Source organism: Chiloscyllium plagiosum, unplaced genomic scaffold (assembly GCF_037043375.1).
Source record: "Chiloscyllium plagiosum isolate Xiang-an unplaced genomic scaffold, Cpla_swu_hap1 HiC_scaffold_26, whole genome shotgun sequence".
Lineage (NCBI taxonomy): Eukaryota > Metazoa > Chordata > Chondrichthyes > Orectolobiformes > Hemiscylliidae > Chiloscyllium > Chiloscyllium plagiosum.
The window spans coordinates 41,590,159-41,606,176 of NW_028270164.1; the positions used below are offsets into that span (position 1 = coordinate 41,590,159).

Sequence of the window (16,018 nt, forward strand, 5' to 3'; positions counted from 1 at the left end):
ACCTGAAATCCCATGAAAACCTTTGAACCAATGAAAGGCTAACACAGCATACAAAAAAAGCCATTTAGCCCATCATCTCTGTCCCAGCTGAATAAATGAGTCGCCCATTCTAATCCCATTTTCATGGCCCATAGCCTTGTAGATTTCAGTGCTTCAGGTGCAGGTCCAGGCTCCTTTTAAATGATCTGGGTGTTCTGCCTCAACCACAAAGCTGAGCAGTGAATTCCTGACACCCACTGCCCTCTGGCTAAAAATGTTACTCCTCAGGTCCTCTCTAAATTTTTCACCCAATTACTGACATCGGTGCCCTTGGTAACTGACCTCTACACTAGGGAAAACAAGTCTTCCCTGTTCGCTCTTCCAAGGCGCCATTATTTTGAGCACCTCAATTAAGTTACCCATCTGCCTTATCAAAGGAAAAGGACCCAATGCAAGGTTACCTTATAGCTGCAATGCCCATTCCTGTAAATCTCTGCTGTATTCTCCACAACAATTAGGTGCTTCCTGTAATCTGGTGAACAGATCCGTGGACAAAATTTCAACTGTGGCCTAACCAATACCAATATTTCCAGCATCGCATCACCGTTTTCTCATTCAATCCTGACCAAATTAAGGAAAGCATCTTGTATGCCTTCATTATCACCATGTCTACCTGTCTTGCCACCTTCAGGGTCCTGTGTAAATGCATTTCAAGATCCCTCACTTCCTCTACCTCTCTCAACTTTCACTCATTTATTGTATATTTGCTTGCCCTCTACAAATACATAACCTTGCACCTAATTCCATCTATCACTCAAGCAAACATTTAAAACGATTGCCAGTATAACATTATGTTCAGTTATGAAATTCTTTCTTTCTAAAACCATTTGATTTAATATCAAGGGACAATTCCTCTTACCAACCAGACACTCCCACTTTATGCCTGTTAGCTTTGGTAATTTTCCCATTTCAGGGTTGATTTTGTACCTAGTTTTGTGACCAATGCAGCTGTAATGGCCTGTGTGAATTAGTCAGAAAAAAAAAATTAGTGTTTACATTGGGGTGATGGTCCCTGTTAAGCACTAGTTTCTCTAGATAATTTCTGGTAAAGCAATTCACATCCAGTTACTGATCATGTGGCCAAATTGCTGATTGATAAACAACAGAAAAAGGGCCAAGAAGTTAATTATAGGGTCAAGTAGATTATGGGTGTTGCTCTGGTCTCATGGAGGGATTTAGTTTTTAAATTTAGAACCAGCTTCCTGTAGGAAACATTGCTGTCAAGCAGGATTCTGTTAAAGTTCTGTCTTGACTAAAACAGCTGAAAGATTTTGTTGACCGATGGACTCCTCATAGCAAATGGGATTTGAAGGAATAGTCAAACAGGACAGAGAAGAGAGTTCTGGATGCAAAATTTTAGAATTAAAGAATATCAGATACGTGGGAATTCTATTCTAAAATGGCAAAAATGTTGGTGGTTTTTGTGAGCTTACAAAGGTGCATTGGTTGGATGAGATTTGAAGGTAAAACCTTGCTAGAAAGAAGGCAGTGTCAAAATCCCAACCCTTTAAGAATCTTTGACATAGAACTCAAAAACAAAAGGTCAATCTTCCAATTTCTGTTAACTGCCTAACCGGAGTTTTGGAGATGCAAGTCAAATGTGTGCAGAATAAAAATTAAGTTCAATTTAGAGTATAGAAACTATTGCACTTTTAATATGTTTAAAGTAACTGAGCCAGAGACGGCAGCATTTATTAAGTGGTTAGGCCAAGAAAGTGAAAAACCTTCCGAACAGACTTCCAAACTCACTGGCTAGGATTTCAGATGAAGAACGGTCACTGGAGCATCATGATGGAGTACTTGATCTGACCAAGAAAGTGGACTTGAACAACTGGTTCCTTCAGAAGAGGATGGCATTTCAGGATCATCAGTACGTGGAGGTCTAATAGGTAATCTGCACAGAGCTTAATTTTATAGGCACAACAGTTATGTCCAGTTCAGCTCTCGAAGAATGTAACTGTGTCAAACCTGCAGTATGACCAATGTGGCTCTGCAATTCCAACCCCACTACTTTTCATATCAAAAGTCAAATACTGTACTGAATAATAATATTGTTGGTCAAAATTCCTACTGAATGCTTTAAATTATTCCTTAAAATAGAATTGCTGAGAACAAAGTAAATTACAATAGTTATTTCCTGACTCCTCCTGTTCTTGTTCAATATCCAACATTGCATTAGAAGAAACTTCCTCCAAAATAAAATTTAGAGAAGATGGAAACTATTATCTTCAGACCTCTCGACAAACTGCTTTTCCAAGTCACCATTTCTTCCCAGTCACTATCGACCTGACATCAACCTAGTGAAACTTCTCTGAACTTTTTTGGAACAAGAGCCAATATCCATCGTTAAGCACAGTGACGAGAACTTGCTGCAACTTGGGATTTTGAAGGTACCAGGTGGGAGATAAACAGGAAAGCTAGTGGTGAGAGTTTCAGCAGCAGGTGAGACGTAGGAGTGATGGAGATGGGTGATATTAGGAGACAGAAGTAACTGGAGTTGGAAATGGAGAGGATATATGATTGGAAGCTCAATATCAAATAGGATGCCAAGGTTACAAAGCCTGCCACTTTTAAGCTCCTACATCTTATAATACCTTAAATTTAAAATACTAATTTTTATTATCAAATCTCTTCATGGCCTCACATCTCCCAATCTTTCTCCAGCCCTAAAGGATCTGCGACCTGTACATTCCTCAAACTCTGGCCACTTGCACATTCTTGACTTTAATTACTCCATCATAGGGTCTGGCTGGGATGCTCTTTCGAGGGTTGATGTGGACTCAATGGGCTGAATGGCCTGTTTCCACACTGCAGGGACTCTACAATATTTTCAGTTAGCCAGGTCTAAAGCTCCAGAATTCTCTTCAGATTGCTCTCTGCCTTTCCACTGCTCCCACCTCCTCCAACATCTTCTTTAAAAATTACCTATTTGACCAAACTTTTGACCATTTGTCCTAAAATTTACTTTGTGACTGAATGTCGAAGTTTGCTCAATAACTCTCTTGAAAAACGCTTTTTGTGTGTCTTATTATAAGAATGGTATAAATGAGATTTCAAGTTGGGTCTCCGGCTGGAAAAGCGTGCTGAGTGTGGCCCAGGATTGGATACAATCACAGTGGGCAGCAGGAAGCTCTATTGGCTGATGAATGGTACATGTGAAATGGGCTCCTATAATTGCATGCACCAATTAGCTGCTCACTTTGCCAATATTCTTTACATTTGACAATGTCAAAATACTGGTGAAGGAGATTTGCATTACAGAAAGCAACTGATGATTCTTTCTTTGGAATCATTATGAGCCTCATGAAGATCAATTGATGTTTGGAAAAAAAGGAAATGCAGGAGGAGAAAAAGAAAATAATCAGACTGGCATGTTCTCACCCTGAATATGATCAAGTGACCCCCAACTCGAAAAGGCCCTTTTGTTAACTTCAGGTAAGGCAAACTGGAACTGGTTGGCATTCTTAATGAGATTGAAAACACTACAGACCCTCACTTTCAAACATCCCACATAAAGAATAATAATTTTGAAGGAGGGGACATGCAGTAACTGTTTCGCCTGGCAAGCACCTTGACTCTATTTGCCCTCCTTTACTCCAGATCCATTGGAGTCATACATAAAGGAAGATGGTTGTGGATCTTAGCTCCTGGACATCTCTGCAGGAGTTCCACAGGGTATCTATTTCCTAATCAATCTGTTCAGAGATGTTATTATAAACCATTGCAGTGGGTACAACTTCAACCCAAGATCTCTTGGCCCAGAAGCAGGGACACTACCACTGCACCACAAGAATCCTAGTTCCTCAGGGTGGAGTCAGAGGCCCAAACATCTTCAACAAGGACCTTGCCTTCAGAATAAGGTCAGAAGTGAGGATGTTCACTAATGTTTATGCAATGTTTAGCATCATTTACATTGCCTCATCATTGAAGTAGTCCATGTCCACACAAAGCAAGAGCTGGATAATATCCAGACATGAGCTGACATTTGGCAAGTAACATTCATGCTGTACAAAATCCAGGCAATGGCCATGTCCAATAAGAGACAATTTAATCAATGTCCCTTGATATTCAATGGCATTACCATCACAATACTCCATCATCAATATCCTTGTGGTTACCATTGATAAATACTCTACTGGACTTGCCATATAAATACAGCAGCTACAAGAGCAGATCAGAGACGAGGAATACTGCTCATCTCCTGACTCCCCAAAACCTGTCCCTTTTTCTACAACGCACAAGCCAGGAGTGTGATGGAATACTCCCCACTTGCCTGGATGGATGCAGCTCCAGAAACATTCAAGAAGTTTGACACCATCCAGAACAAAGCAGCCCACTTCCACATCCACAAACATCCACTCCCTCTACCATTGACATTCAGTAGCAGCAGTGTGTACCATCCACAAGATGCACAGCAGAAATTCACCTAAGTTCTTTTGACAGCACCTTACAAACCTATGCCTCTTCCATCTGGAAGGACAAGGGCAGCAGATACATGGGAACACATCACCTGCAGGTTCCACTCGAAGCTACTCACCATCTTAACTTGGAGATATATCACTGTGCCTTCATGGTCGCTGAGTCAAAACCCTGGAATTCCATCCCTAACAGCATTGTGGGTCCTCCTATAGCATATGGATTGCAGTGGTTCCAGAGACAGCTCAACACTACCTAAGACAACTAGGAACAGGTAATAAATGTTGACTCAGCCAGTGAAGCTTACATCGCATGAGTGATTATAAAAATCCATCATCATTTTGGAAAGAGAGGGGTTGGGGGCTGGGGATGAAAGAGTTCCAGATTTTCAGCAAATCTTCTGTGACCTAATGTCACTCCTGAATTAGCTAACTATCTGTCTAAACTTAGACTTATCATGGAATTGATTGGAAAAGTTCTAACAGAACCTATCAACAAATCTTTGCAGCTAGGGCAATGACTTGCCAAATGGAGGGGAATTAAATATGGGTAGGGTTTGGAGAAGCAAAGGACCTTTCTCAATGTAGATGTCGATGGATGACAATTATTTTGATTATTTATTTATGAAGACTGGGTTTGAGAAGTCACAATTTAGTTTTCACATGTGCATGATTATAGAACATGAATATGGCTACAGTTGCGAATTTCTTATCAAAGGCCAAAACGATGACCGTTGCGTGAAATGGAAATAGTACACAGGCCTTGGTAATTACATAATCAAAAGACTGAGAAGAGCTAAGGAACATGAAAATGAAGGATAGTCACCAAGCAATTCAGCTCCAACTAGCGTTAGGTTTAACAACAATTCAACTCTCCATCCCAATACTGTTTCATTGCTTCACTCTTAAATATTAGGCTACAAGAGTTAACTTGGCTTAATGGTCATACTAAGTTGCATATTCAAACCTCACACCAGAGCCCTAAGCTCACACTCTAAGTCTGTTCTTCAGTGCACTACTGAGGAAACACTCCTCCCTTTGAGAAGGGTGACCCTATTTGCTTCCCCTCACACAGGTATAAAAGGTCCCACTGCATTTTTTACAGGAGAATGCTCCCTGACCCAATGTTCTTTTTTTCTCCAACAAAAACAACTCGTGTCCCCTCACTGTTTGTGGGATCTTCCTATGCATATACACTTGGTGCTGATTTGCCTATACAACATCAGCCACTGTTCTGCACAGCCAATAAAATACTGTAGGAAATGCAGAGATAGTGAAAGACAACTATTTAAAAGGTAATTCGTTTCATTAACACAGTTCCTTTTAAAGCGTTTAATTCTGAACAGTACTGATAAATCCTCTTTCAATGGTACTTCTATAGAAATACAGGTAGGCCATTCTTCCCCTCATTGCTGCTCCACCATTCCAGATCATCTCCCTCAACACCATTTTGTCACACTAATTCCGTTTCCCTTGACGTCATTAGTGATCAGAAATGCACTGATATCTCTCTAGAATGTGCTCAATGTCTGAGCTTTCACAGATAAGCTCAGGTACAGAATTCCAAACATTCAGCACCTTCTGAGTTGAGAGAAATATCTTCACTCAGCCCTAAATGGCTTACCCCTTTTTTCTTAGGTTGTATCACCTCTCTTGAGACACTGCCTCCCCTAGATCCCAGGGGAAACATCTATTCCTGCAACCACCCCATGTAGGCCTTTCAGAATTCTGCAAGTTTCTGAGACAGCACCTCTCAGTCTAAACCCCAAATAACCTCTATTAGAGACTGTCAATCTCTCACATAAAACAAAATCGTTTCAATCTGTGCATCATCATTTCGGTCCAAGTATTAACATTGGAAATATGTTTTTATACAATGTATAAACAGTTTTCTCTAATTTAGAGATGATAAGCTCGTTATGCCACCCTTGGACAAGCAATCCAGAGATCCAGGCTAATCCAGAAACGGGTTCAGATACCACAGTAGGGGATGGAATTTAAAATATGAACAATTACTAAATGTGAACTCAGACTAGTTATCAATTGTCATAAATACCACTTACTGGCTCACTGACTTTTTCCAGAGGCGGCAGAGTAAAAACTCATCTGGCTCCTTAATGCCCTTTCTAGGGAAGGAAATCTGCCATTCTTACCTGGTATGATCAACATGTGATTTCAGACCCACAGCAATATGGTTGCCTGTAAAATGGCTGAGTGAGCCACTCAGTTGTATGAAAAATCTGCTGCTGTCAGACAGGACTGCAGTGGTTCAAGAACGTAACTTACCACCACCTTTTCAGGGATATTTAAGGATGGGAAACCTGTCTAGTGACATCGACAAGCCATGGAGGTACAAAGAAGAGAGACATCTCAAAAATACTCCACACACAGGCGAAGTTCAGGGCCTGTGACCTAGATTAGGAAAATGCCACTTCACCTAATGTCATCTTGCGGCTTCAACTGTGACACAAAGCATCACTTTGAACTGAGTAGCTCTGGAGTTTTACAAAGCTCACCTCTTTTTTACGGATGACTGAAGACTACACTTCACACTGGTTAAAATTGAAATGTTACTTTTCTCTCAGACAACTGAAAACCTGGACACTGTGCTCTCTCTACAAAGCTTCAGAAGTTATAGAACAACTTTTCATTCTTTTCCCCCTACCCTTCAACAGTTCTACCTTTCTACGACATAAATTCGTCTAAACCAATAGGACTGTGGCTTGCGCTCAGCAGTAACAGGACATCCTCTGCACTGCCCTCTCATCTATTTTTAAACTAATAGCGTCTTGGCACCGGCTACTGAAAAATAATCTTACAAATCTTTTAAATATCATTCAGCGTGTAGGTTTAAGATTTTACGTGAAGAAACGGTGCTTCTTATACCTGATAAAATGCGAATTTCATATGACAAAAAGTGACGCTGTCCCATCAGAATGTGCAGAGGATGCCATCATTTCAGGGGCATTTTTTCAACTTCACTTGGCAATCACTTTGTTGTAAAAGATCAGCATGTTGCATTGAAACAAGTTCCGATTACAAAACCCGAAATGAAAAGCATGTGATCAAAGTTTATCTTTGCATTAATTGCACATGATTATGGGATGTTTAGTTTTAAAAGAAGCAGTGAGTCACGGCTGCTGCTGCACTGCACAAGAATTCTAACCACTTCTGTCTGGCTGTCGCTCTGTGCTTCCTGTGTGTGCGCCTCTGACACAAATGTAAAAATTGAGTTGGACTGGCAACTTCAAACTTCGAGATCTTGTCTCAGACAGCACGGTTCCAGTAAAATTCACATCTCTTCATGCTTGTGCAAGATGCCAAGGAGGTAGTTTATTGCAACACATTCACCCCTCCGATAAAACTCTGGCTAAAATAAGACTGGCGACACACAAACACCAAAACTAACAAAGATTCTAATGTGGCCAGGTTAAAAATCACACCTCAGTTTATAGCCCAACAGGTTTATTTGGAGGCGCTGTTGGACAATAACCTGGTGTTGTGTGATTTTTAACTTTGTCCACCCCAGTCCAACACCGGCATCTCCAAATCATAATCTGTCCAGCAACAAGACGCAGAAGGAGCAGGTAAGTTTCCACTTTAAAGCAGTAGCCCTCAGATCCTCTCTTTTGGCTACACTGACTGACTCCCTGATGCTTACATAAAAAACGTGTACTACGTGAAACAAAAAGTAGAAACACACAAATTATACAAACACCAGCCTGTGAACGGGTTGTTAGTGTCTTTGTTTAAAACGTGTCATTCACACCACAGGACACTAAGTGAAGCCTCCTTGCTTGGCCTCTTGCCCTCCCCCGTTTTACCTTCAGCTGCGATTTGGACACTTTGCCGCTTTTCTCCACGTCCAGCGCTGTGAACGCGTACCAAATGGACTTCAGCAGCTCATTCCGCAGCTCCATCCCCGCACTGAGTGAGAGCCGAGCACACGGCACAGGCTCAACCCCTCAGCTCCTCCCTCCCCACGTCTGCGTCCCCGGCGCCGGGAACGTGCGGCTTGCTGCACGCCCCCGCCAGCACTCGTGGGCGCGCACCTGCCGCCCAAGGGTGCAGCGAATCGGGCACAACCGCAGCTCCAGTCCTCAGTGGCACTTGCTCTACCTTAATCGAAAACTTTCCAGTTCACCCACATAATTATACGTGTTCATACTGAAGCTTACTGATCTATGTGTATTCTCACCTACTACTGAGATTTTAAAAATCTATTTATTTATGCTCACATGACTTCTGAAACTTACTAATTTATTCACGTGTTCTCACTGCTTTCTGAGGTTTACTGATCTATTTAGAATTATAGAGACATTCATAAGAGCTTTTACAGCACTGAATGAGATACACAGTACTCCAACTATGACCTTGCTATCATTGCATCCAGGTCCATCATAACCTCCCTGCTCTTGTATTCAATACTTTGACTAACAAAGACAAGTATCCCGTTTGCCTTCTAAACCATCTTACCTATCTGTCCTGCTACTTTGAAGGATCTATTAACTTACATACCAAGGTTTCTCTGTACCTCCTAGGTCCTATGTTCACTGCTTGATTAAATCTTCCCAAAATGCATCACCCTCACACTTCTCAGAATTCCATTTACTGGTGTTCTGACCCGCCCATCTATGTATTGTCCTGTTGTCTAAGGCTTTCTTCCTTGCTATTTACCACATCACCATCTTTCCTGTTATTAATTAACTTACTGATCATACCTCCTAAATTCATGATGAGATCATGGATAGGGTAAATAGACAATGTCTTTTCATTGGTATGAAGTAGTCCAGAACTAGAAGGCATAGGTTTAGGGTGAGAGGGGAAAGATTTAATAGGGACCCATGGGGCAACTTTTTCACACAGAGGGTGGTGCATGTACGGAATGAGCTGCCAGAGGAATTGGTGGAGGCTGGTACAATTAAAACATTTAAAAGGCATCTGAATGGGTATATGAATAGGAAGGATTTAGAGGGATATGGGCCAAGTTGGGACTACATTAACTTAGGACATCTGGTCAGCATGGACGAGTTGGACCGAATGGTCTGTTTCCGTGCTGCACGTCTCTATGACTCCATGACTCTATAAACAGCAAGGGACTCAGCACTGAACCATGACAATCTACTAGACACAGCTTCCAGTAACAAAAACATTTTATGCCCATCACCCTCTGCTTCCTGCCACTAAGTCAATTTTAGATCTAATTTGCAAATACTCCTCAACAGTATCCTTAGTGTCTGCCATAAATTTCTATTTTTATTCTTATCCAATCCTGTACATTCCTTGACATGTAGGGTTCTCTGGATTTGTTGATCCCATCTTTCCCCTTTATAAGTATATGTTAACCCTGCAGTTAACATATTGCACTTTTGAATGTCTCCTTCTATTCTGATGTGGATTTTCCCACAAATAACTGGTTCCAATTTACTATAGCCAGTTCCTGTCTGTTTACATTAAAATCTGGCTTTTCCCAGTTCTGAATCTTTCTTTCAAGTCCATCTTTGGCTTCGTTCATAATTATCTTAAATCTTACTGAATCTTACTTACTGAAATCCTTCACCATTTTGACATCCACAACTTGCCAACTTCAATCCCTAAAATTAGGTCCAACACCACTCCCCTAAATATATTTAAAAACTCTGCCAGAACAAATTAATGCAGATGCTGGAATCTGTACTAAAAACAACAAATGCTGGAGATCACAGTGGGTCAGACAGCATCCATGGAGAGAGAGAGACCAAGCTAATGTTTTGAGTCTAAGTGAAGAGTCATCTGGACTCAAAACATTAGCTTGCTCTTTCTCCATGGACGCTGCCTGACCTGCTGGGATCTCCAGCATTCATTGTTTTTGGTTTAAAAATTCTGCTATTTCTCAGCTTTTCATGCTTTATCTATCCTAGTTCATATTGGGAAAGTTGAAATCCCCTCCTTTCTTACTTTCTCATTTAGAACTCTACATTTTAACTTATTCAGCCTACTTAGTTCATTTCCAATGTCTTCACATTTAGCTGGGTACTGTCTTTCCAGGTTTTATTTGCTTTTTCAACATATGCACCTTTCTCTAAACAGGGTTATTACTGGAAGAAACACAGAATATTTTAAGATCACCAGCAAACTTCCAGGTCAGTTAACTGCAGATTGAATCCAGTACTTCAGAGTAGCATCAGCATCTTGAAATAAATCTCTGGTACTTCTAATCAATATAATTTACTGAAGGTGCAATCAAATCACATGAAATTCTCCAAGTTCCACTTAAGGTCACAAGCATGCTGATGCAGAAATATTGCAACTTTCCTTCACTGTTGTTGGATCAAAATCCTAGAATTTGTTGTCTAACTGCACTTGAGCTGTGCCTTCATCAGATGGATTGCAGTGGCTTAAAAAGATGGCTTACCATAATCTTCACTAAGGTAAGTAGGTAATAAATCATTGTCCATATACCATGAATGAATTGGGGAAAAAAAACTAAATGAGTGAATAAATTAAGACGGTTAATGGATACATTTTCTGATAAGGAATACCACAGAAAATGGTAATTTCAAAGTATTTTGTCTATGGCGATTACTTGCCTCAGGAGCATTAATCAAGAATCAAGACTTTTAATGATCAGGGATCTGATCCCTAGAACATCAATGCTGTTTTTTTTATGCATTACTTGTCCTGAATGAGAAGTTTCTTTATCAGACAAATTTATCTCCCATTGGTCTGCTTTTGGTATACAGAAATTCAAATGCAGAGTGAACTATCACTCATAGTACCATTTGCAAATTATGGATTACTGTTTGACAAGTTCACTCTCACATCTTTGTGGTTTTTACTATCGCATGAGTAAAGTGAATCTGCTTACACTGGAATTATTGAAAAAGTCCACAAATTTCCCTACATAATGTCAGTGGATAAAACAGAAGTAGTGACTGGCTATTTAGTGAGAAATTCCATGCTGTTATTCAAATCAATTTTTGAGTGAGGCAGGCATTGGATATTTGTGAAAAACCATTCTTGAGTTTCCAAAGCTTGACTACTGAAAGGCCAGCACTTGCTTGACATTGAAGATTCATCCTCTCTTAGATTTGGCCTTGATGTCAAACTCTGCAATAAAAAGGAGTGCAAGTTAGATTACAAGTTAAATAAAGTTTCTGTTACCCCTTTAGAGCTCTGATTATCAATCTCAGGAATAATATATTAGACATCAAGGGGATACAGCACAATTGACCAGAATGACACTGTTAAAAGGTTTAAATTCCAGAGACGTATTATAAGGACAAGGCTCGCATTACCTTAAACATTAAGAGGGTTTACAATTGAAAGTTATTGAGAGAGTCGAGAGAAGCTAATTTGTCTAGTGGACGAGTCAGAACAAGGGGTTTTAATCTCAAAATTAAAACTAGATCATTCAGGATTAAGTCAGAAAGTGTTTCTTCACATGAAAACCAATAGAAATCTGGGTCTCCTCTTCCCAAAAAGCCACTGCGGAGGACACTTGACAATTTCAAACAGTGATTGATAGTTCAGTAAGGGTATTAGGAGGATGGACCCAAGATGGGTGGAGTTGTATTACAGATTTGTCATGATGTTAAGGAATGGTAAATCAGGTCTAATGAGCTGAATTTCTGGCTCCTGTCCCTATGTTCACTACAATTTTTACTTTGAAAATGTTATTTGTGTGTTCAAATCCCTTCAGGGCCTCAACACTCACTCCAGTCTGACAATCCCATCTGGGAACTCTGCATTTTTCTAACTCAAGTTTCTCATGGGATTTCCCGCTTTCTTTTGCCCCATCATAGTTGACTATGCCTTCCGCTGTTCAGGCCTTAAACTCTGGAATTTCTTCTTTACTGCATTGTGTCTCTATCATTCTATCCTCCCTTAAGATGCATCTTAAAACCTATGACCATCCCATCTTAATGTCTTATTTGGCTTGGTGTAAATTGTTGTCTGATTACATTTCTGGGAAATGTAAATATTTACTACTTTCATGGGACTATGTTGTTCTTATTACCTATTTATCTGGACCCAAGGTTAAAGGTCCTCTAAGCATATTGACATTCCACTTGCCATAAACATGCAGTTTTGAAAGGCTTCCTACAGTTGTTTAGGTAGGACCACGACATCCATTGACTTCTAGCTCATAGTTGGATATCTGGAGCTTTATGAGAAGAACATTAATCCAAGTAACATCTCCACTTGGTTAGATCTGTTTTAATGAACCATGCTGACTGGCCAATTTTCAACAGTGCCATGTTATATATAAAGTAAATGAATTTTGATAAGGGATATGAAAAGTTGAGCACAAGATCACAGCTCAATGTTGGGAGTGATAGCAGGAAAACGGAATTGACTAACAGAAGAAGGAGAGCCAGGATTGATGGGCTATTTTCACATTGGTAAGGTGTAATGTAAAAGGAATGTAAAAGAATCAGTATTGGGGACTCAACTACTTTCAGTCTATGAGAATGATATGGACAAAGGGATCAACTGCATAATAGTCAAATTTGTTGATAATGCAACAATAGTTGGGAAAGCAAGTTGTGGGAAATACACAAAGGGATATAAACTGGTAAAGTGTAAGGTTGATAAAATGGTGGAATATTGCAGGTAAATGTCCATTTTGGCAAGTAGAATAAAATAAAATTAAAAGGTGAGAAGTTGCAGAATACTGCAGTATAAAGGGCTATGAGTGTACTTGTACAAAAATAACCAAAAAAAATGCAGATGCATCAGGGAGCCAGCAAGGTAAATGGAATATCGGTCATTATTGGAAGGAGGATAGAGGATAAAAGCTGTAACTGTGTACAGGGCATTGGTGAGACCATATCTACAGTACTGTCCTACTGTAATATCAAAAGATTAAATTGTACTCTCTCTCAGGACATTAATGTAATGTTAAAGGGTTAAACTGTATTGTCTTTGGGTGGGGGCGACATTCATGCAGGAATGTGGATGACTCACACTTCATTTGGCCAGCCATTTACTACTACTCTCCTGCTCTTATGCAATTAAACTCTCATTCAGTCCCTTCCATTCAGAAATGCTTTCGCTAGCCATCCCCCAAAGCTCGGACATATCACACCTACATTGTCTTGGGGAATCACAGTCAGGAAATCATTTGCATAACGATTCCCCAGGATTAGGGCATTTACATTACCACTGAGGATGATCTCATCTTACCATTGTACTGGAGGTAACATGTGGTTATGGGTATGTGGGGGGAGGGGGAAGTGAGCATTACCAACTGACCTGTACCAAGAGGATGTATTTTCTTTGTTCAGGGCCTCTTCGACTCGACTACGCATGCCTGCAAGGGTCAAAGGGGTCACCGTGCTTGTGCAGGCTTTAATAAACTTTAACTGTTTGCAGAAGTTGGTATGTGCAAATTGCATCTCGTGTGTGAAACCTCAGGAAAAGAACCTAACACTACTATTTTGGGAGTATATGATTGCATTGGAAGCAGATCAGAGAAAATACACTCGGCTGATTCATGGGATGATCTTATGAAGAACGGATGATGACGTTGAACTTATATTCAAATGCCGGAGGAAAGATCACAGAAGCGCTTCACAGGAGGCTCCCAAGCACTGAGGATGTCACCTAGACAGGGGACGAAACGTCTGCAACACAAATTCCCAGCTCGGCGAACAGAACCACAACAACGAGCACCTGAGCTACAAATCTTCGCACAAACTTTGAACTTATATTCACTGGAGTTTAGAAGAGGTGATCTTAAGAAGCATAACAGATTCTGAGGATTGTTTCCCTTTGTTGGGAGAATCTAGAGCTAGGGAATATAGTTTAAAAGTGAAATGTCTCCCATTTAAGACGAGATGAAGAGGGACATTTTTCCAGTGGATCCTTTCATGTATGGAATTCTCTTCCGCAAACAACAGTGGAGGCTGATTCACTGAACATATTCAAGACTGCATTTTCTTGATCTTTGATTTACATGGGAATCAATGGTCATGGAAGACAGGGAGAAACTGAAGTTAAGGCCACAATCAAATCAACTATGAATTTGATGAAAGGTGGAGGCAGTTCAAAGGGCTGAATGGCCCACTTCAGCTTCTGTTTCTTATGAATAAATTTAAACTGACATTTTTTTGACCATCCTTCTTCCGAAGAAAACAATTTTATTTTAACATGCAGTACATGATACAACAAGTTTATGTTGTTTTTAATGCTGACTTCAGATGCTATGATGTGGGGTAGAAATGGCACTACTTCTGCACCATCTGGTGGAGTATTGCTAAAACTACACATTTAAAATGCTTCTCTCATATTTTCTAACAGCATTGCTGTTGTGCTTTAAACATAGCAAAACATTCCACATATTTCACCATCCAGAACAAAGACAGCATATGCATAGGAACACCATCGCCTCCAACTTCGCTTCTAACATGGGGTCACAGAATCTCGCACTTAGAAGAAAAACAGAGGCAGGCCTTACAGGATTGAAATTAGAAAACACTTCCAGATACAATGGTAGGAGTTTGGAACTCTCATCCACAAAGAGCAATTGATGCTGGGTCAAAGTTAATTTTAAATTAAACTGATAAAATTTCTAAACCAAAAGGTATTAATAGATAGATGGCAAAGCTGAATATATGGAATTAGAACACAGATCAACCATAATGTTAGAGAATGGCGAATCAGGTTTAAGGCACTAATAGCCTACTCATGTGTGCTAAAGACTGAAGGCTGGTATAATTTTGCTGGAGCTCTAAGATCAACACACTCTTCCCGAGGTATGGCGTATAAGCTTGGTTTGTTTCTCGACTCTCAACTTTAAAAAAAAATCCATTATGTCTTTCTTGTATTTAGAGGATGACTTTTACTTCCAGCACAGAATTCTAACTTTCTCGAGTAAATAATATTTGGCTTTTGTATTCTTCTTGCCAAAGTGGACATTATACTCCATCTGTTAAGATTTTACCCACTCTCAACTTACTTGTATTGCCTTCTAGATATTTTATATTCTCCTTGCAACTTGCTTTCCCACCTAGCTTTACATCATTGGCGAATTTAGTCAGTCCCTTTGTCTGATTCAGTAACTAAATTGTAAATAGTTGAGGACCCAGCACTGATCTCTGTGACACTCCACTAGATTGCCAACCTGAAAAATGACCCCGTTACCTTAACTCTTGTTTTTCCATATCCACTCATTCACTTAATCTGTTTTGTCTTTTATTATTTCCTGATTCATTTCCATAATTTACTCTGCCTTGTCTTCATGTCATCTGCAACCTTAAATATATAGCTTCTGTTCTTTCATCCAGGTCATTGATCTTTCTGGTGAAATGCTAAAGCACCAGAAAAGAACCCCGAGGGAATACCAAATCATGTTCTGCCTAATCAGAATGCATTCTCTTTATCTCTGCATCCTACCTCCGAAACAACTATTAACCCATGTTATAAGGCTATGTCAGCTGCTTCTGCTTTCCTTAATCTTTTGTGCAGACTTTATCTGATGCTTCATAAACTCTATATAGACAGCATCTACATACAGTTTCCTGTCTACTATACTAATATTTAGCCACATCAGAGAGTTAAATTAGCTTAATCACACATGA

The 16,018-nt window shown here is 40.0% G+C and overlaps 1 protein-coding gene across 1 annotated transcript in view; it reads right to left on the reverse strand.

The window, feature by feature from the left end:
• Positions 1 to 8,382, reverse strand: part of def6a (DEF6 guanine nucleotide exchange factor a) — a 152,003-nt gene extending 143,621 nt beyond the window's left edge. The window contains exon 1 of the mRNA XM_043716901.2: positions 8,279 to 8,382. Within this exon, the coding sequence (XP_043572836.1) occupies positions 8,279 to 8,374 (96 nt within the window). The 5' untranslated portion in view covers positions 8,375 to 8,382. The remainder of the gene's footprint in view (positions 1 to 8,278) is intronic.
• Between the last annotated feature and the right edge of the window lie 7,636 nt (positions 8,383 to 16,018).